Genomic DNA, 22,673 nt, shown 5'->3' with positions numbered 1-22,673 from the left:
AGCGGTACTTGTGGCGTATATCGAACGCGATCGGGTCATTGGGGCCATCGCCACAGGAACTGTGGCGATGACCTCAATGACCCGAGCGCGTTCGATACAAGCCACAAATACCGCTGCGACATCACAGCTACGATGAGACAAATGTCGAGTGACTTGAATCTCAGTCTATAAAAACAACAAACAGTCGAGGGGGTCCCTCTACTGTCTTTGGAAAAACCTACCTATTGACACTGACGTGCAGACGAATTGGATTTAAAAGCTATGGAAAGCCGTTCGGGACCCCCGGCGACAACAGTCAAACCAATGCAAAATTACATAGGAATGCAGCGGCGACAACTGTTACACAAATCTGGCAGTACAACTGGCGACAACAACAGAATTTTAACCGGCACCGACAACTCCAGAGCCGACAACTGTAGAATATCACCCGACACCTACAACTTATCACCCGACACCTACAACTTAAAAGCCGACACCTACAACTACAGCTGGCTCACTGGCCCGGCAGCGGCAGCGCTGTTCATTTGGAAGCGCCTGCGCACTTTGATTGTACTCGATGCCGCTGGCGACAACTCTGGTCAATAGACGATTTTCCGCTGATTGCGAGATCTCGCGAGACTTTAATACATGCCCGTAGAAACAGGTTTCCAGCTTAGTAATACAAGTCAAACTTTGTATGGAACTAGAAAAAGTGCAGAACTGAGCAAAGGTTGCAACTTCATATATTTTATGCAGTGTTTAACGTAATTAGCGACTTGTCCTGTTTTACGCAGTTTGTCCTGTGTTACGAGAACGCGTCCACTGCGAACCACATATTCTCGCGATATCTCGGAATGTCACGCGCGGTTCGGAACATGGTCTATTCAAGCGGCGCCTACAACAGTGGTTTGTTCATTAGTAAACGCATGCGCACTAAGTTGTACCAAAATCCGCTGGCGACAACTCTTGGCATGCACTGCTTGCAGCGGCGGCGACAGTGCTGCTCAATGGTAGGCGCATGCGCATTTACATGATACCAAATGCCGCTGGCGGCAACTCTGGGCACTGCTCTGCAGCGGCGGCGACGGTGGTGCTCACTACCAAACGCATGCGCATTTAGATTAGACACGAGACCTACCAGTCTGACAGTGCTGTTATTTTTTAATTGTCAGTAATGCAGTTGTAATGCCTGTTTGTCGCTTCCTTTTAAGGTCTATCGTGAATATTAGGAACTGTCACATGCATACTTCTCTTACTCTCTCTCTCTCTCTCTCTCTCTCTCTCTCTCTCTCTCTCTCTCTCTCTCTCTCTGTGGTCCTTTTTATCTATAGTAAGATTGGTTGTTTAACTTTTATTGTAATTTATATTCATAAGGGGATACGATTTCAATAAAGATTTTACTTTATAAACTATCGTTGCAGTCTGGACGCAATAGCTGAAAACGAAGTTAAACATATAAGAAAATGAGAGCAACTTCACTCATTATTTTCTACCTTTGACATGTGTGATAGTGATGCGGTATATTGAATCGATAAATGTGGTTTAATGATATGGGGAAACAAGGCGAGACATCGGTGAATCGATAGTGCTTTAACCCTTGTCATGTGATCTGGGTCCCGAGGAAAAGAACCGTCTATGTGTTTCGGAACCAGAGTGCGGTTCCTTCATTAGTCGCTCGAATTGTTTTGTTTTCCCACATGTTAATTTGATAGTAGCGATTGTTCATCAAATAGAGATGCTAGTATGGTTATGTTGTGGTCTGAACTTTGAGTGGTTTGTTGGTCAGACCGTTCGTGTTTATTTTATCCTCGTGCTTGATTTGTGCCTGAACGAGGATGTCTCTTATGTTTTTATTCCTTTTGTATGCTATGATAGGTTTTTCTGGAAAAACTTTGGCCAGTGTTTGATCGGCTTCTATTATTTTCCATCTTTTTTATTAGACATTGTTTGATTTGACTAGTTTTGATGAATGGACTGAAGGTCGATGTGTAAACCAGTTTTGTTGTTATGTCATTCCCCTTATCTTTATCGGTGAGGTATCGTTGACGATTTGTGAGATTAACATTTTTCTTGATATGAGATATATCTTTTTTTTCTATAATTTCGTTGTTGAAGTTTTCGTGTGAAAAAATTGACCTTTTCAATGAAGTCCATGTTGTTGTTGCATGTGCGAGCATATCGGAGAATAGAATAATCTGTCGTATTCACAATTGCTATCCCTCTTCCTTTATCGAAGGGCTTTACAGTGATTTGTTTGTTTTTGGACAGATTGTTCAGAGCAGTTTTCTCAGCTCTAGTCATGTTGACTTTGATATGGATTCTGAAAGGAATTTCCGCTATCTCAATTTTAGTTGCTTCGAGATAGTTCTCCAGTCTGTGATTATCCGTCGTTCGACGTGTCCACGTGGATTTATCTTTGAACGGATGTCTGTTAGATTGTTTGTTTCTCATGATGTAACGCAATCTCATGATGCGAATAAATATGCTCATGCCACGAACAAGAGGTTTTCTGTTCGGGCATTTTGGAGTGGGAATAAATTTCAAGCCTTTGCCTAATGCTTTGATTTCAACATTTGTTAAAGTTTGATTTGAAAGGTTTTTAATGAATCTGAGATTCTTTCTCAGTTCTTTGTTTTGTTTGACCTTTCGTTTGTTTTTACGGGCAATGTGTCTTTTTTTACGATTCTGGCTTCTCGCTTTTTTTGATTGAGAAGCCTTATTTCGTTTGTTGAATTTTCTGTTTGCTTTTTTATGTTTAGGTGTGTGCGGTGGCGGACACATGGTTGAGTTTAAGGGTAGTTCTCTTTTTGGAGGATGTGATGGCCTTGAAAAAGGCCGGATGGTTTTGTTAGAAAAGAATCTTTATTTCTTCTTGCCTTTGGAAGCTAGTTTGGCTTGCTTTTTTGCAACTTCCGTGAATTTCGTGAAAAGCTCCTTTGCCTTTCAAGCTTGCAAGTTCTACACGCTGAGTCTCGTGTTAGGTCAAAGGTTACATCGGTGAACGTCATCCTGTCTTGTGTTTTAAAATTTTCACAATTTACAGAAGTCAAAAAGTCCCCTTTAGATAGTGCCTATGCCATTGAGATATTGCAACAGAAATGCTGAAATATGATTTCTTGGGTCAGAAAAGGGAAGGAAAACATTGAGTGTACTGAGGTGTAAAGTAGACCTATGTAGTGCATGTTTATATCACAAGTGCTGGGGAAAAAAAAAAGAATTGCTTGTGGTAAAAACAGTTGCGCCGCCTATGGCGGCGCGCCCGCAAAGAATACATGAGAACAGGGTTTCCAAATTTTGATAATTTTCACTTCTGTCTGTTATGACAATTTTTTTTTCTCAGGCCATGACAGGATCAATTTTTTTTCTTCTATCTCACCTGGCGACATTTTTTTTCTCAAAATCCTCCATACCCCCCAAGAATCAAATGGTGTTCCCCTTATCGCTCGCTAGCTATGCGGCATGATTTTTCGAAAATATTTGGTGGAGACAAACTACTAGAAATTTAGGTGTTAGAGCCTTGGTATAATATTGCTAGGTAAATTTGGGATACGAAATCATACCTGAGAAAGACATTCAGATGCGCAACATATATATTGTGAGTACACAGCCCTATCATTCCCCATACGGATTCAAATTTCACCCTACTCATTCGTTAAGAATGTTTAACTTCGTTTTCAGCTATTGCGTCCAGACTGCAACGATAGTTTATAAAGTAAAATCTTTATTGAAATCGTATCCCCTTATGGATATAAATTACAATAAAAGTTAAACAACCAATCTTACTATAGATAAAAAGGACCAGAGAGAGAGAGAGAGAGAGTGAGAGAAGTATGCATGTGACAGTTCCTAATATTCACGATAGACCTTAAAGGGAAACCTAAGTCCAGCGACATTGACCGTTTATCCCTTCCAAAATCACCCTTGAGTAAAATGCAGCTCAAATTTGCAACATTATTGCACGCGCCGACGACTACGGAGCGACGAAAAGAGACATTGAAGTAGACGACATTTATGGAAATGAGCTCGGAATCCCATGGGCGCGAAAGGGCTCATGGGAGAAGCGTGCGTGACGTCATCGGTGATACAAGAACGTGTGTGACCGCTTACCAAAGCATTGGAGTCTATGACTGCAGGAGTGCAGTTCTGCACGTTACGACTCTTTAATGCTCAGTAGCATAAAAATGATTAACTGTTGTTCAGTTGAGTGCAAAAATCACTCAAGAAGAACAAACGGAGTCAGCTTTTATCGTCGTCCCACAGAACTGCTTTTTCGAAGACAGTGACTAAAGAAAGTCGGGCGAGTTTTAAAATCTCCAAAAGATACAAGTTATGTTCTACTTCTTTCAGGAGGATTGTTTTATAAGGATTTCGGGACTCTGATACCGATACAAGACGATACTACACAATGCGGTCATCTTGACAAGCTGAGTCAGCCTACTATCGCCGGTTTTAACCAGATAGGCCTAAATGTTAATATTGGCGATTTCGGGACTCTAAAATCCGAAGACGAAACTACACAAAGCGTCTCTCATCTCGACAGCCCGGATCTGCGAAATCGCCCTTATATACCCGATAAATATAGGCAATTTCGTGACTATACCTGGTAATATTGATATTACAACAAGATACTGGAATGACTTCTTGCCTATTCTCGACCGCGGAGTGACGTCAGTAGGTGAAACACATACGACGAGGGAATGAGAGATGAGAGATCAGACGATACAGAAGAGCGAATGATACAGAAATTGTGTGGAAAAAAGCGGAACTAAAAGTTATGTCATTTATGTATATTGAAACTTTGAATATTTCTTTAGTGGTTGAAAAATTCGAACTTCAAACGGCGCTATGACGCAAAAATGACGTAAGAATCCGCAAGTACCCGGATGGCCCGCGGTCGAGAATGATGTGTCTCGATCGGCACGCCGGGTCTGAGAAATCGCCGATATTATAGTTACCCAATAAATATCAATAGCCGGGACTCCTTGGCTAATATCGATATCGATACCAGACGATACTAGATTTACGTGCACTGTGTGGTGTCGGCACGCTGGGTCTCGGGTTCCCAGACACTTCGCACCAAAACCACTTCGCACCATACCATCTCGTCCCATACTATTTCGCACCAAAACCACTTCGCACCAAAACAACCTCGTACCAAAACCACTTCGCCCCAAAAGTCATGTCCCCCAAACCACTTTGCCCGAAACTTATCGCTAACTGGTAAAGCTGAAAATAAGCACCTTCCTGTCATCCTGGTACTATACTGAAATCTTGAAAGTGTACGCATTTCGCAAAATTGACATCGTGCAATTCCGCGCACGGCACCTGAGTTGTAGCATTTGCGTGTTTCTTTTTTCTTATTCTATCGTTTATGGTTTCATGCAACAATAAATGGTTCGTGGTAGCCAAAATGTCCTAACACGTTAATGCTTCCAAGTTGTAGGTAAAAACAACCTTATGATACGTCGTAACATCGTTGTTTCAGGACGAGTTGACGGTACTATACTTTGGGCGAAGTCGTGTGGGGCGAACTGGTTTTGGTGCGAAGTGTCTGGACCCCGGTCTGCGAAATCACGGATATTTATCCGATAAATATCGGCGACTTTGGACATTAACTCTGATACTAGACGATACTTTGTCAAAATGTGGGTAAATATCCTATGTATATCGGATATTTCACGACGTGCCTAACAGTTCTGACCACCCGACCACCTCTGTCCGACTCTTAGTTCATAGCATCCGTGGCCGATAGTCAAGAATACTGAATATTTTACATTATTAGAATTATTCATGCACGAAATACATTTTTTACATGTAAAGGATTTTTTTCATTAAATTTCCACTTCGTCGAGAGGGCCGATCGGATATCACCGTGAGTTGGGGAGCGCCTTGCACGAATTACATTCTTTACATGTAATACATTTTTACTTGGCGATCGGGACTTGAACAGAGGACATATCGGACATCATCGAGAGTTTGGCTGGTCTTGTATGAAATACATTCTTTACAACAATATAGACGATACTCTTGTTTTAAATAGCGGACAAATATCCATTATATCGGAGATTTCATCACTTTGTAGATCTGACTTAGACACCAATTTCGAAAAAAAAGACGACACTATACATTCGTCAAATTGCGAATAAATATTTTCCGATATATATCGAAGATTTCGCAACCTTAAAGATCTGGCCAAGCTCGACTTACGTATCATTCACGAACCAAAAATTAATTTTAAGCGACTGATAAAGAAAACTCTGTTTTAGAAACGTAGCGCTGAAGGATCGCAGAGTCACTCAGTGTCTCCAATCCAGTTCGGGGTCAGTACAAGCACAGTGACTCCCTCCGCGGAATTATGAACGATGTGTGGAAATGCTTTCCCATTATTACATATCTTGGTTCAAATTAGTATGGTTTGATTTCAGTCGGGGAAAAGTAATACTCGATGTCAGAAATATCGCTGTCCGAACTCTCCAGAGTCGTCTTACGAACGCGCTGAACTGTTCACGGTACTCCTCCAGCTGCAAGCTGCAATCGTCTGTATCGCCGATGACGTCACGCACGCTTCTCCCATGAGCCCTTTCGCGCCCATGGGATTCCGAGCTTATTTTCATAAATGTCGTCTACTTCAACTTCTCTTTTCGTCGCTCCGTAGTCGTCAGCGCGTGCAATTATGTTGCAAATTGAGCTGCATTTATTCAAGGGTGATTTTGGAAGGGATAAACGGTTAATGTCGCTAGACTTAGGTTTCCCTTTAAAAGGAAGCGACAAACAGGCATTACAACTGCATTACTGACAATTAAAAAATACAGCACTGTCAGACTGGTAGGTCTTGTGTATAATCTAAATGCGCATGTGTTTGGTAGTGAGCACCACCGTCGCCGCCGACGCAAGCAGTGCCCAGAGTTGCCGCCAGCGGCATTTGGTATCATGTAAATGCGCATGCGCCTACCAATGAGCAGCACTGTCGCCGCCGCTGCAAGCAGTGCCAAGAGTTGTCGCCAGCGGATTTTGGTACAACTTTGTGCGCATGCGTTTACTAATGAACAAACCACTGCATGCACTGTTGTAGGCGCCGCTTGAATTGACTGGAGTTGTCGCCAGCGGCATCGAGTACAATCAAAGTGCGCAGGCGCTTCCAAATGAACAGCACTGCTGCTGCCGGGCCAGTGAGCTAGCTGTAGTTAGGTGTCGGCTTTTAAGTTGTAGGTGTCGGGTGATAAGTTGTAGGTGTCGGGTGATATTCTACAGTTGTCGGCTCTGGAGTTGTCGGTGCCGGTCAAAATTGTGTTGTTGTCGCCAGTTGTACTGCCAGATTTGTGTAACAGTTGTCGCCGCTGCATTCCTATGTAATTTTGCATTGGTTTGACTGTTGTCGCCGGGGGTCCCGAACGGCTTTCCATAACAATCAAAGTGCGCAGGCGCTTCCAAATGAACAGCGCTGCCGCTGCCGGGCCAGTGAGCCAGCTGTAGTTGTAGGTGTCGGCTTTTAAGTTGTAGGTGTCGGGTGATAAGTTGTAGGTGTCGGGTGATATTCTACAGTTGTCGGCTCTGGAGTTGTCGGTGCCGGTCAAAATTGTGTTGTTGTCGCCAGTTGTACTGCCAGATTTGTGTAACAGTTGTCGCCGCTGCATTCCTATGTAATTTTGCATTGGTTTGACTGTTGTCGCCGGGGGTCCCGAACGGCTTTCCATAAAAAGCACTATTTAACCAGGTCTTCTGTTATACCACCAAAGGACATGGTTGAACAGAGGGACTGTGGTAGAACCTAAGTTGACACCTTTTTTCCTTCGGTGATGCCTAAGCACGTCACCAAGCACGTCACACTCCAAACAGTGGCGGTGCTCTTACTTCCGTTTCATTTATGCTTTTCACCACTGCACTTTGTTTCTTACAACATATTTTGTGTTTCATGTATTTTACAAGATAACAACCACAACTTTCAACAACCACCAGAATACGAAATATTCCAAGAACTTGCCTTTGATTTTATAAGTGCGTGCTTGAATGCTTGATAAGCGTCCGATGTGGTAAACAAAATGTACATCGCAAAGGATAACTTATCAATATCTTTTTGATGTAAAGGAGCTTTAGATGTTTGAACATTTTAGCTTATTCAGCTGAACGAATGATCTCAAATGTAATTACCTCTTTAGTTTTCTTCATTTATTTTGTATTTGTATGAGTTTATTTGTGTGTTGTAACTCTTCTCTGTCTTGAGGAGGAATAAAGAAACAACAAATACAACAACAACAACAACAACAACAACAACAACAACTACTTAGCGACTTTGCATAACAAAGGCGCATGAGTATTAGCAATGTCATTCTTTTGTAATATGTAAGGCGAAGGTCAATGATGATGTCATATCAACGACGTCATTGACCAAGATTTCCGAGACCAGGTTTAGCGGTAGATTTCAAATCCGCGGTAACACGAGTTTTGGACGCTCACAACCTAAGAGTAAACGTAAAAACCAAGACAGACGTGCTAGAAAGTGCTTGGAACTCACAAGGAGACCCCGGGAAGGAGACATTGTAGTATCACGATCCCTACAGGCTACGGGAGAGGCGACAGCGAGACCCGGACAGCGAGACGATACCGCGTACGCATAAGAAGATGTCGCCGTACTCTACATCTGATTTTAATCAAATTACGGGAAAAGTATCATTCTCCTTCTCTTGACACCGATGATGATGCGAAAAAAAATGACTCCATTAAAGTGACGACACTGTAGTCGTGTGACCGTTGATTATAGTTCAATATGAACAAATAAGCATTTTAAAATCATGTGGTATATCAGCATGTAAACTTGATATCAGAGGTGAAGACAGCGACTTGAAATTGCAAGAAATATGTAATATGCATAAATATTTGTCCTTGAGAATGTTTAATAAGTGAAGTGTAAATGTCATTTTTTTAGAACGCAGATTCTCCTATGCAGGATTATTCAAAGTATATAATAAAAATTAGGTCACCGCTCTAGTTTTAAAAATATAACTTAGGTCTTTAATTGTGTCAATAACATAACAAAATCCCGAGTAAGCCTATTTTTCACATAATTTTTGAAACCGTTTGTGGGGTTCTCGATGTGTATGGTTTATCTTAATATCTAGCATATTGAAATCTGGTCTGTTTTGACTTGGCTATGTGCCAAGTTTCTTGAAAATTACAATGGAAGAACAGAGTTTTCTATCAATCATGTAATCCTATGGCACTGCAGACGTAATTGTTGCTCATTTTCTATGCATATATCATTAGGCCTAAATCATTTTCATCTGATTGTCTTGAAACTCGAGACCACATCCATAAGGATGGATGAAGTCTATACAAAAGGTGAGAAATAGAAATATTCGCAATTCGTGATATCGATATATCTAGTTGAAATCGGTTTATCAATATATCGGTATTTCGGCAAATAGCTAATTTCCTATAATTGATTTTCGCACTTGCATTTTCGGCTAATCCCTACATATAACGATGTTAGTTATTGATGTTTCGCATGAAGATATGGCACAATCTTGATCGCCATGTGCACCCTTTTTTTTCAAACTGAACACCGTCAATGTAACGTTTTAGAATTTAAAGCATGTGCGGTACATTAAGTTTCTCATATATCGCTATTGGTCGAATACCCATAATTGTAATAAAGACTGTGTCCCTTGAAAGTAATAATAGCTGCGGAACTGAGTATACCATCAGGCCAAATCGCAGGGTTACGTACTTTGACTCGCGGGTGCACAGTAAGTGAGACTACCCACAATTCCCCTAGATTTGTGTGCTCAGACATTATTTGCTAAAGGCTTCTTCAATTTTATCAGTTTCTGAACAATTTGAAACTTAAAATTTAATTTTAGAATTATTGATTTAAACTATGGTCCACAATTATTGATCATGTTTAAAAATTAGGAGTAAATTGAATAAGAATTCGATGTTTGAAGGTGCTAAAAATTGTACACTTGTCAACGTAAAGTTATCAGCAACTAAGATGGTCTCATCATCCTACCTGTCAGATATGCAAATTTCCTTTGTTACAAACATTCAAACAATCAATACCCTTTCTTTAGCCAACACAGATGCAACTTATTCCCTTAGTTTCCTTGAAAATATTGCATATGGCTGTCAAAAAAGTATGTTGACAAAATCACAAAATTGCTATCTCCTCCGCAGAAAAGGGGTTGATCTTCTCATTATTCACAGTGAGAAATTAGAGAATTATGATTATTAAAACTGTGGTCCCAGAATTTCGAAATATGGACCAAGCTGTTCTGTGTACAGAAGAAATTTGCTTCAGTTCAGTGAGTGATCTCCGTGTGTACGGATCATGGAGAATTGTGGGTAGCCTCACTTACTGTGGCGTGGTTTCAAATGACGCATATCACGTGACGTACATTGCGGAAATTGACAAGTCATGACCGATATATTGGATAATAATAACTGCGGCCCTACTGTCTTCAAGAGCTACGTCATGAAGGCTGCGTCTCATATAAGTGACTTTCTTTAGATGTACAATTTGCCGAGAAGATGTCAGAGAACTTATCACAGGAGTGAAATGGAATGGCCTAAAGTTTTTGTACTGCTATTACGGGGGGAAAAAACGGATGCCTGATTCATACTTATTCTGAAGAGGCCGTAGTTAGTGCATGAAATATGGTGAAGAGGTTTAAATTAAAATTCACTAGTGTTTGTATAGCCACTTTGAACGGGATGAGTACGTACGTTTGCTTAATATCGACTCACCAGTGTCAGTGATTGGCTTGTACTTCATAATATACTCTAAGAGGCTACTTTGTAGAGAGAGACTTAACCCTGTCAAATATGGAACATTCCATTCACAAGGAATGCTTGATTATTAACGATGTTCCCTAAAACCAATAGTTGCCTAGTTTTCCTTTAAAGGTTTTTCACTTATTGATTGTCTATATTCTTCAATTACCTATATATTACAAACTGTACTGCTATGGAAAGACTTAAGAGAACATGGTGAGAAATTGAAACTTTCTCTCCATATGCGAAAATTTACTTTTCCTAATTATGCGAGAATCGCAATTTCTTGCCATGAATCTGCGACGAATAAAATTCTCGCCATTAGAATTCTCGTCATTAGGCAGTCGCAATTGTAATTTCTCGCGGTTAACCTGCGAGAAAGTATTTTATTGTGAGAAATAGAATTCAGATTGGTCGTAAGGATTCAATCTGAAGTGAATTCATATGTCGAGAAATGCATTTCTTGCAGGCTGATTGCGAGAAATCACAATTCTCGCGGAATGATGGTGAGAAAAATAAATTCTTGCATGATTCTCGCATATATCAAGAAAGTTATTATGTCTCGCTAATTTACTCAAATGTCTTCCCATATTGAATGCACATATGGCCGAGTGGCAACCTTCGCAGGGATGAACATCATTGACACTTTAATGACACTCATCCGCGTTTGTTTTGAGTGCAACTACAATTTTGCGACTTCCGTAATAATTAGACTCTCGGAGGCATTCAAGTGCAAGTTCTTGTACTTCAATCCATCTTCCACTGGGCAAAATGCTTGATACACAACAATATATACACATATACTGATTCTGTACATTACGTACGTATACTAATAAAATGCAAAACTAAAGTGTACACTTAGTATGCAAAGATCTGCATTACGTATACTCATGATCTGTGTAGATATACGCGACGCATATCAACGGATTGAATGTTTCACATACAAAGATATACGTTACGTATGCATATATTGTGTTCTATATACGTCAAAATACGTAAATATACTGAACGTATATCAAGCATTTTGCCAGGTGTTCCGGGCTTAGCTACTGCAAAAGATATGGACGAGCTATGATAAAAGCCACCGAAGACTTTAAACCAATTCCGTGATACAAAGGACCACTGGTTGCTTCACTCTCTGACGAGAAGAACAAGTAGAGTCCACTAGCCGAACTTAAAGGTATACAGTCACCTATAATCTAAATATGCCCATATATGGTCAAAGGGGCCGGGGGCGTTCCGTGGTATTCAGAATGCCCATGTGAGGAGGCTGTTTTTAAAACGCGGCCACCCGCTTAAAATCTGTGATGGGTTAGATTTTCTCTTTCCATGGTAACTGTGGCAAAATTGGAACAGGTGACAGTATACCTTTAAGGAGCGACATAGATGGCGAGAGGATTGACTGAATGCTCTGGGCGAGTGGAAGAAAGAGCTTGACTAAATAAATGCCATAATGAATAGAAGGTGACATTACAGGCTGTTTGATACAGTTGTGAAAAATTTGCCGAAGCTGTAACTTTAATGCCTAAATATCGAGCCAATAATTGTCAATTTGAAGTTTGAGCTGTTCATCAAAATTGAAAATGGTAAACAATCATGTGTTGCAACACTGACGTGAGAGTGCACAGTTCGGAGTATTAAATGTCAATGTTGTCATATTCGTATGAATAATATCATTGGTGCTAAGGTAAACCGCTCAGATCTTATCTAAATCGACCACCCATCCTATTGGCGAACTTGTTCCCGTGAATGATGTGATTGGCCCAAAGCGTTGGTGTAGATATTTCAGCAAGCCCACGGTGTTGTAGCCTCTCCTGTCATCGCCGAAGCCATATACTTTGTGATATATTCCCTCCAGTGAGCGAATGGAACCAACCAAGTACTCGATATTGGTGATATCCATGATTTTCGAAACCTGTGTTAAGTCAACAAGGTATGCTTGCATTATTAAGATTTAAGGTAGAGGATTGCGGCAAAAGAGGATTATTATTAGGGGCCGGCGATAATAAAAGCTGACGCACGACAAACGTAATTCTTTCGTTAGGGGGTAAAAGCTCATTTCGTTTTGTGTGCGTCAAAATCTCAAAAGGATTTTATATTGTTTTTGAAGTGCGACTTTGCAGCGAGAACGCAAAACTACCTTCGTGTTCATCGAGAACAGAATGACCACAAAATACGGAGACAGAAGAGACAACGAAAAGACATATATGTGAAATAAAAACCTGTATGCTTTTTCAACGTGAAACATGTACGTGAAACATTTTCCTACGTGCGAAATACATTAAAATGTTCTGTCTTAAAAAGTGAAACGCGTAAAGTGGAGGTTTATTAATTAATGTGCCCTTCCGGTATTTTTTCATGGGCGTGCGGATCGAAGAGGTGCGTGTGGCATTGTCAGAAACGGCATCATAATACAAAATTGATTTCGCACAAGAACTTTCGTTTTTAGGGGGGTTTCAAGTAAGACGAAGGGATTACGTTTCTTGTGCGTCAGCTTTTATTATCGACGGTCCCTTATTTTGTCGATAAGTGCATATGATTTGAAAGAAGTTTTAGATACGAAAATGAGAATTAGGTGTCCTGGCATAATCTTGCCCCTGATTTTGTGCAGCCCTCATTACTAGAGAACTAAATTCGCCACAAAGGCAGAAGGCATCAGGCTATTCATTTTGGCAGACATTTCTTAAAATCATCTCTCCAAATAAAAGGGGCTTCGAGAAGTGTCGATGTACACAAATAGGTGTTTGCAAAGTAAGGAAAGTTTTCCCCGTTGAGGTTGTCAAATTCAGAAGCCGACAATATTTTGAAAACTCTTTTTCAGAATGTCGTTATTTTAGGGAATGACAATATTACAACAGCATTTCTTGTTTTTTCTACATGGAAGTCAATGGAGTGACCTTCACTGCACTACGCAAGCGTTGTATGCTACATTCTGATTGATCAGGACGGTTTGCACTGTTTTAGCAAACCTACAAAAAATCATAATACAATACTGTCTTGTATCGCTGTGCCAGAGAGAGAGAGAGAGAGAGAGAGAGAGAGAGAGAGAGAGAGAGAGAGTGTGTGTGTGTGTATGTGTGTGTCACCCTAACCAGCACACCGCAAATTCAATTTGCCGTACGTGGTTTGTGTTTCTAAATATTGCACTACCAGAAATAGGACTGTCTTACCAGAATAGCCTTCTCAAGAGTAACGCCTGGGTCGGAAATGGTCACGTTCCAGATGACGTTGGAGACACTGGAGAAGACAAGAATAATGTCCTTGCCGTTTCCAGTCCCGATAATTCTGACTGGCATCAATGGCCATCCATGGCGACTGTATACACCATTATTCACGGCGATGACTATGACGTTGTATCTCTCATTGTTGGCACGGCAACTGTAAATGGCGCCCGACTCGGTCTTGCCAGTAAATCGTGGCGAAGCTACAGCATCGCCTGCATCGCCCTGGGTCTGTTCAATGGTGCAGGTGGTCACGTTTGCTGCAGTGGGAAAGTGGAAAGTATGTTAGTTCTGTATCAGCATAAAAGCACTGCCAGTTAAAGGAACAGTCTCCAATCCCTGGCTCTCGAATCGATGGTTGTTGACATTGACAGTTTATGTGATTTAAATCCTTTGTTCTCCTTTGAAATTAGTGCCCAGTTGGTAAGTTTTCTCAGAGATAAGGCTGCTAAAAATCTACCACCTTTAAGAATAAAAATAATTTTTCACGGCCTACCAAGTTACTTGACCTAGATACATAAACTGGCATTGTTTGAACAGGTAAAAACAGGTAAACATGTATATGCAGGCTGACTGTTAAGTTAAACAAGGCTAATAAGTGTGGGCACATTTATAGTTTACCTGAGTAAAGCGAAAAAAAGTCGATAAAATCTGCCCTTTTCCTTTGGAGTGCGGGAAGCGGGGAGGTTGTGGCAATGTCAAATGTGATAACCATGAGCGAATGCAATTCAACGCGAGCCTCTGCGGCTAACAAAGCGAAAGATGGAAATACATTCATACACAAAAAGACAAGAACTTGTTTGTGTTCATGACCTTTACTAACTCTCTGGGCAGAAAAGGGATTAAAGAAATTAGGGTACAGGGTCTAGACTATAGTTTACAACGACTAAGGGTAGAGCTATGTACTCAGGGATTCGCCTGACAACAAAGCTATGAATTAAAGATCAAAGCGTATACACTAAAGACTGAACTGTGTCTCCACAGTGTTTACTACCCACTCCGATTAATATCATCCATTCGTAACTGATATCAAATTCTCTTGTGGAAGGCTACCACTTTGACTAATTTAGCCAGCAACGTAGTAAGTCTCTTTAACTGATGGGCTTTAAACATCTTGTGGCGCATCACCCCTTTTCACAATGGCATGTCTTTAATTGGTTGAAAGTACACAATCGTGTGCTCAACGTTTGATGAACGTTAAATCGTCTCCGAAAAGGTTCTAATAGTTTTGTGATTTATTTCTTCCAAATCTTTCGATGGACCTATACGGATACTTATTCTCACCAAATTTGAAAGAGCAGAAATGCTGTTATTACAGGTAGTTGGTTTGAACTTGAGAGGAAGTAATTGGCTCGGCTGTGATATTCAACCAACATCAACTTGGAAAAAAAAGTATTAAATATTTCAGGACATATAGACTGTTTTCTTTTGCTATGCTTTGCGGGAAAGGGAAAGATTAGATAGACAAAGTTCACACTTGCGTGCATCAACATCTTTGATTTTAAATATATATTTTCTGCATGCGGTAAATGAATTGGGTGCTACCGATCCTCGGCGATAAACCTAAGTAAAGCCACAGACAAACATAGACAAACAGACTCGCAACGGGTAGTGTTTAAGGCGTGAAGCGGTTACGTAACCCATCCATGTTCGCCTCGCCTCAGGTTGCTCTCGCCTCTCTTTTCCGAAGAGTGCCGACCATGCATCCTTCGGTAATTTTCGGACTTTCGCCAATTGTTAAGCGAAAGTATGTTCGGCAAAGTTTGTGTTGTTGTTGTCGTGTAGTGCCGAGCGGAATTGACGTGCTGGCGAAAACGGGAGTATTTTGAGCTTCAGGAAAGTGAGTTTTACCGTTTTAAAAATTCCTCTCATATTTCATGAATATATAATGAGCGTGTTTGAACCAAATTTGAAAGTCTTTTATCAATACTGTCTGGTTTTACTCAATGGTTTACGGTCAGTCATACCGTCTTTTACACATGCGTCAAGGAAGGACATGTTTATGAAACTGCTGGCGTGTTTATGTTTTGATTGGCGTGAAGCAGTGTTTCTGGCCTGAGAGCTTACAAAGTAACTATGGTTGCTACGCGACTGGCAGTACGATGCCATCTCGTCGTATTTTTCGCATAATCTCGTGTAATTATCAACTACAAACAAAGCCTCCAAAAAGTTTAACACCTTTGAAGCTCATTTTAATATGAAAAGCCAATTGTCTACCGAGAAGATCATGGAACAAAATGTATGCCGCGTTTCCAGTCTGTCCATATTTGTCTGTGGTAAAGCACATAATTTAAAGACCAGAATACAGTATTATATCTACACAAGATGAAGTACACAGATTTTGTATCGAACATGCCCCGTGTTGACACACCTTTAATATAAGACTTATGTACTTACGGAGACACGTGCATGTATTGTAGTCAGGATGGGGACACTCACACACACCACCGACGCATTCTTGTCCGATGCTTCTTTCGTAAGGACAGACCCAATCGTCACAAGTATCCGTTACTTCACCGTAACACAGCGGGTCAGGCGTTGGAGGGTTTCGAGTATCTGCAAGAAATAATCACCTTTAGCATACCTCCATATGATGATAGTTGACGAAATAAGTAATATTACAGAAGTTTCCATAATGTACAGAGATGAGATGATTAAACTCGTTTATGGCACATGTGACATGTCTAGCAACAGAAGTCGGAATTGTTAGGTAATCGAATCTGTGAGTTCGTTCGCTTTCCCCTCCTCCTCCTCCCACAGAACTGTGGTTCGAACCATTTCTTCTGCTTCGTAGCCTAGGAAGTGTAGTGTTTCAGAATCTGGGGAAGAACCTAGGTTTCGCTGCTGCGCCTGTCAGCCTGACTTTAAGAACTATTTCTGAATGCTGCAGATCATATTCAACTTGAAGTCGGTGTAAATGTGTAGTTCCCACAACAGAAGATTACAAGAAGAGTTTTGAATCGTTTGATCATCGTTTTATCAAATCTGAAGTCATTCGTAATAATGACTTATAAGCAATTCACATCTCAAAAATACATGTATTAACATTATAGAGTGACCGTATACAAAGCTCCACAAATGTTTAACTTGTGCGACATAATTCATAAAGCCTGAGCACATACTTATTTCGCAATTGGTACCATTGTATCCAACAGGGCAAATGCATCGGTAGCTGGATATCAAGTCTTGGCATGTTCCGCCATTTTGACACGGAGAAGACAAACACTCGTCAGTGTCTGAAAAAAATCATGATATGCTGTGAGTATCCCATTTTCTTATATACGTTACGGACAATGGTGTTAGAAATAAAATAATATTTGAAAGTGTGTATAGAGCTTTTGTTAAACAGTAACAATTATACAGTGATTCACTATACGTTTGAATTCATCAGAAGATTTAGTATTTGACTATACTGATCAGGTCTTTCGAATTGTTGATGCTTGCTCTCTCTCTCTCTCTCTCTCTCTCTCTCTCTCTCTCTCTCTCTCTCTCTCTCTCTCTCCTCTCTCTCTCTCTCTCGGCCATCGACTTCTTCACTGTCTGAGAAGGTATCGCATGCTAAGGTTATAAATATTTATAAATTCGTCAAGAAAATTCCAATGCACGTTACCTTCTTCATCACAAAGGCAGGGTACGCCACCCATGCCAATGTATTCAGTCGTACGCCGACAATAAGGACAGCAGACGGCGTAACCGCTGAAGGTGCTAACTACGTCATCACTACACGACAGACACATGGCCGCCCTCCAGCAAGCGACCTTACCGGGTGCTGAAAATGAAATGTAGATGTAGTTTGTGTTCCAAAATAATCTGTACCACTGAGAATAAAGGATTTGTAATTTGACCCACAGATTCATGAAGAAGAACAAAATGCAGTAAGTATTGTGCAAGATCTTAAGGAACGCGACCACGCACAAATATTTCCATTTTCCAGTTTCTGAATATGTTGTAGGTAATATACATTTTTTGAAGACACATCTTCTAGGATTACACATAGCATCCTTGAATTTTTTTTATCTCACATTTTTATGACAAATTTCGGCCTTCGAAAAAGTACAAAGCAGATTAAGAATGAAGAAATGCCATCACCCTCAGATTAGATTTTCAAAGTAGTCATTTACAAACGACTTTCAGATGTAGAAACGAGTGTGACGCTGACCAAGTATTCACAGTGACGAAGCGTAACACATACATAGACACACAGACACAGACACAGACACAGACACAAACACACACACACACACACACACACACACATATATATATATATATATATATATATATTATATATATATATATAAAGCACTCGGAAAAACTGCCGACTCAGCATTTTTTTTATTATCGATTTTTGTATGAAGCAACACATAAGTTTCCCAGTTTACCATTGTGACAACTAACTTTTAATCTCTTTTTTGGAATTGTTCTTTGTACCAAGTCTTTTACGAACGTTCCAAGGAAATGATAATTTGTATTGCAATTACATTTTCCGTATTCCATTTGTTACATGTAGGTCAATGTAATTTTCTAAAACTGCACTACCCAAGAGCAGTCGCCAACCTTCATTCACCATCAAGGGAATCGAGGCAGTTTCATGTGACCTGCCGTAACCCGCAGACTCACTGAATAGCAGGACAACTTGGAATTGGAGAATATTCGATGGCAAGGCCCGTGAGAAGACTTACGAATTCGACAATCATTTCCCTTCCGTCCGTCGCGACAGAGACAGCGATAGCCGTGTCCTATTTCCACACAGGTACCTCCGTAGCGACAGGGGGAAGACAGGCATCCGTCTGTAGAAATGAAAAGACAAAGAAATCACATTGTCCGGATGTGTGTATCCGTGCAAGTTACACATACGGTTTTTTCCCTTATGAGTGACGCGAAGCGAACACAAAATTGCTATTGGCTATAATGATTGACCTTAAGTGTCAACTATGCTACGTTACGTCAACGTTGCGCCAAATACAATTTAAAGACCAGCCTAGGTGCTACGAAATCGTATGTCCCTGCTCAACTTGTGTTCATGTTTTCAAACACCGGTGCATATAGGGAATGTCCATATTCTTCATTACTAGTTCACAATTTTTACATGTAAATATGTCTTTATATACGCCTCCCCTCTCCCCTCTGTCAATTTGTGTCTCCTGTTTGTATGTCTACCTGTCTGTCTATCTGTCTGTCTGTCTGTCTGTCTGTCTCTCTGAATATTTGTTTGTGCATGCCTTTTGCGTGAATTACACGTGACTGCCATTTTGGAATGATTTGTAAAATACTGTGGGTCAAAGAGAGGTCATACACGCACTCTAGCAGAAAAAAAACTGGCTTGTAGGCAACTCTATCGTCTGAAGGAGCCAAAGATACAACGGCATTACAGAGATAGTGTCCGCACTGACATATTAAATGGTTAAATATTTTCCATGTGAAAATTCAAGGGAAAATTGTCCGGCCTCACTCTGAGTTGGCGTGTTCTTTACCCTTGCATGACCTCCGCACTTAACTGGTAACCTTTTGGCAGCTGTGCAACATATTAAATGAAGAGAGTAATGACGCATAAAATCGGTATGCAGAAACATATAAATAAGAAGCGACGATTGAATGAATGGCAAAAAATCCGTATACATTCACTGATATTATGTTTACCTCTACTGTACACGATAGTGTCGTCGATCATCTTGCGCTTTCCTGCCTTGGCGCTGATTTTTTCCAGCTCCTTTCGCATAACACTCTTTTCACTCTGCAGCTCCTTTACTTGCTCTTGTAATTCGACAGTCATTGCTTTCAAGCCCTCGCTTTCGGTCTGCAGGCGCATCATGTCCCGGACGGTGGCACTCATAGCTAGACAGGTATCCCCTTCCGGCCTCGGTGTAAAGAAAGTGTAGGAACACCATTTCTCATCATTCTTGCACTTTGAACAACAGTTGGTGTCAAAGCACTGAGCGGTTTTATCGGCGCGCTTGCTGTTGTACGGTAAAATGTAACAGCGAGAGCGACAACAAGATGCTTAACTTCACCGATTCCTTCATGATTCCAGCACAGTAACAAATGTTGGTCCTTGTTGACACCACGACACAGAAATGTTCGTTATTAGAGGCACTTCCGCCTTGTCACCTTTTCAGGCGTTCTGTCACGAATGGAAACAGAAGCATTGCTTTCTGCAGCGCCCTCTACGACTTAAAGTGCAATCACCGATTTTGCCTATGACATGAACAGATGACGCCTTATTTTTGATATAGGTAAAAAGAAGGTTTTAGTCTGTGAGAAAGGTGTGTTGATCATACTCTTCATTTCTTTAGATTTTAATTTAATAGAATATTGTCAACATAATTGAATTAGAGAAATTCATAAATTAGTACTGGCGTTACGCCTATGAAATATTTCATATCCGAAATCGCATGCAAATGACGTGCTATATAAAAGTCTACCTACACAAGCAAAATACGATACAAAAAAGCATTACAACAAGGTGATAGTTCCTTCTTAGACCAATAAAAAATTTGTTCCGATTACATGCTATTCAAAAATAGAGCAGATAGGTGGTAATTTGTGTGTTATTCATAAAATAAAGTGGAGAATAGTTTTTCATCACACGTGTTATGATTGCGTAATTTTGTTATATCACAATGCAAGACCAATGCTCAACTTGGTTGAAGCCTGTGATTTGTGAACGTTTGCGTAGGGTGAGCGCGATAATTTGTGCTCTGTTTTCATATCATGTGAGTGGGATGAACGCGATGAGTGGGTGAACACTTTACAGGCAGGTTTCACCCGGCAGAAACTAACTAACTACTGCGCAGACTCAAAGGTAACGCGTTCGATCGCTAAGAAAACCTGCCCTGTGCTGCCAATTTTAAATACCTTTGCATGAAATAGAGGAGACACAAGAGAAACTGTTGCAAATGAATTTGTTTTGTTTTTTAATTCATCGACTTGAACCAAGTCTAGACAAGTGAAAATTGCTGCTTGTGAACATCATCAAATTTGAACTGACACGTCACAATTTTTGTGCGAGAGATTGAACTTTTTCTCTATGACCAGTGGATGAAATCATGATTCACTCGTATTAGTTGATCACATACATGTAAAAAGAATAAACACATAACATTTGTTCTCATCTGTTGTCATCAAACTGTTCTAGATCGGTTTGATATGTAACATCGATCGGCAAACTATTGCTTTTGCAGATGCGTTGAGCGTCGTATTTCGATGAATTATCGCCAGAACGGTGCAGAGGTAATACTGTAGCTGCGACTGTGGAAGCAGGGAATGCTATGCTTGCTAACAAGTGAAGAGTATTTCTGGTGAAGGGTTTGCAATGGTTGGGGAAATGTATCATTATGGTAATTACTTTTCAGACCAAAGAAACAATCGAATGAGTTTAAATAAATACAGTTTTAGTATTTTATTCTTTTCAAATGTTATCACCATAGGGTATGGCCCAGACTGAAAGATCCGTCGCTCGAGGGGGGCGTAGAGAACGCCCTCGAGCGACGGATCTTTCAGTCTAGGTATGGTCATGAGCATGTACTTCAGCACTGCAGCAGAAACGTTGAAATTCGTTTCTTTCGTTGTTTTTATTTTTTACTTTCGCGTTTACTGATAGCTCTAACGTGTTGAGGATTAGCTATTAATTACAACCATTTTCAGTAATAGATAGCGAAGCCACTGTAAACATGTACACTTGTAAACATGTACAAATACACAATATGGTTCACATATACATCGAAAATTGAAAATTAATGCCTACAACTCACACACGCTGACTTTAACATATCACCTTTTCTTTAGAATAAATGATCTTGATGGCATGTCATGGATTATGACACCGTTAAACACAAATGGTTAACTATTGGTATCCTCGATATTTGGCAGTCATTACGTTATAGATGTTCTGTGTTAAGTCCACCAATGAAATATCAACTACAAACTATCTAGAAACACATCGTCTACATTTTCCCTGAAATGAAAAACAGAATATATAACAGTTTGAATACATCTCCCTGATTTAAAGAAACATAGAAATCAATTTTATGAAATTACATCTTCTGATTAGTAGGAAAAAAGTTAATCTTAAAAGTAGACCGATCAAAGATTTGATCAGTACCAAACATATATGTACACCTATGTTGACAGAAAGAAGTTACAGGCAAGCAGAAATTGTAAATATGGACCGCTAAATGCGGTCAGTTTGGAAGATAGTTCATAACTTTGATCAGACAACATATCTATCTTTCGTAAAACAGTGTAGAAAAGAACAAATACTTAAGTGAATTCTATTTGTGACTATTTAATGATCTATCTAGACTTAGCTTTATATTTACAGCGTATTCCTAAATATCCATCACTTAAAATCAACTAAGTGCCATTCAAACAGTGAAAAAGGTCGGGTTGATACCCGATTGCCGACGGGCACTTAATCTCCGAGCCCGATATAAGAGGTACTGTGGCGTACAGATACGTATAGGTATGGCCCAATCTTGCAATGCCGCATGGCCAAATCCTGCGATAGACTCTATCTTAAGTATGAACCTCACAGAGAACTCCTCTAACTCTTATAGAGAATGTGTTACAAGCACTACCAACACCAACTATCATTTTCACTTCATTAACATCAGAAGAAAACACTCTTTTCGGTTTTCTTTTGCCATACGATTTAATACAATGTTGTAACGTTACTAGATTAACACACGCCACCTGATATGGGAAGGG

The 22,673-nt window shown here is 40.3% G+C and overlaps 1 protein-coding gene across 1 annotated transcript; it reads right to left on the bottom strand.

Annotated features, from left to right (window-relative positions):
* Nucleotides 1-11,368: 11,368 nt before the first annotated feature.
* On the bottom strand, nucleotides 11,369-20,104 carry LOC139148037 (uncharacterized). The gene is made up of 7 exons (XM_070719304.1): nucleotides 19,608-20,104; nucleotides 18,650-18,757; nucleotides 17,578-17,736; nucleotides 17,090-17,203; nucleotides 16,365-16,523; nucleotides 13,917-14,227; nucleotides 11,369-12,661 (listed from the first exon to the last, which is right to left on the bottom strand). Exons 1-7 carry the CDS (start codon nucleotides 19,798-19,800, stop codon nucleotides 12,443-12,445), a joined length of 1,263 nt encoding a protein of 420 aa, XP_070575405.1. The 5' UTR covers nucleotides 19,801-20,104; the 3' UTR covers nucleotides 11,369-12,442.
* Between the last annotated feature and the right edge of the window lie 2,569 nt (nucleotides 20,105-22,673).

This window comes from Ptychodera flava, chromosome 13 (assembly GCF_041260155.1).
Source record: "Ptychodera flava strain L36383 chromosome 13, AS_Pfla_20210202, whole genome shotgun sequence".
Taxonomy (NCBI): Eukaryota; Metazoa; Hemichordata; class Enteropneusta; family Ptychoderidae; genus Ptychodera; species Ptychodera flava.
This window is presented reverse-complemented; position numbering and strand designations above follow the sequence as displayed.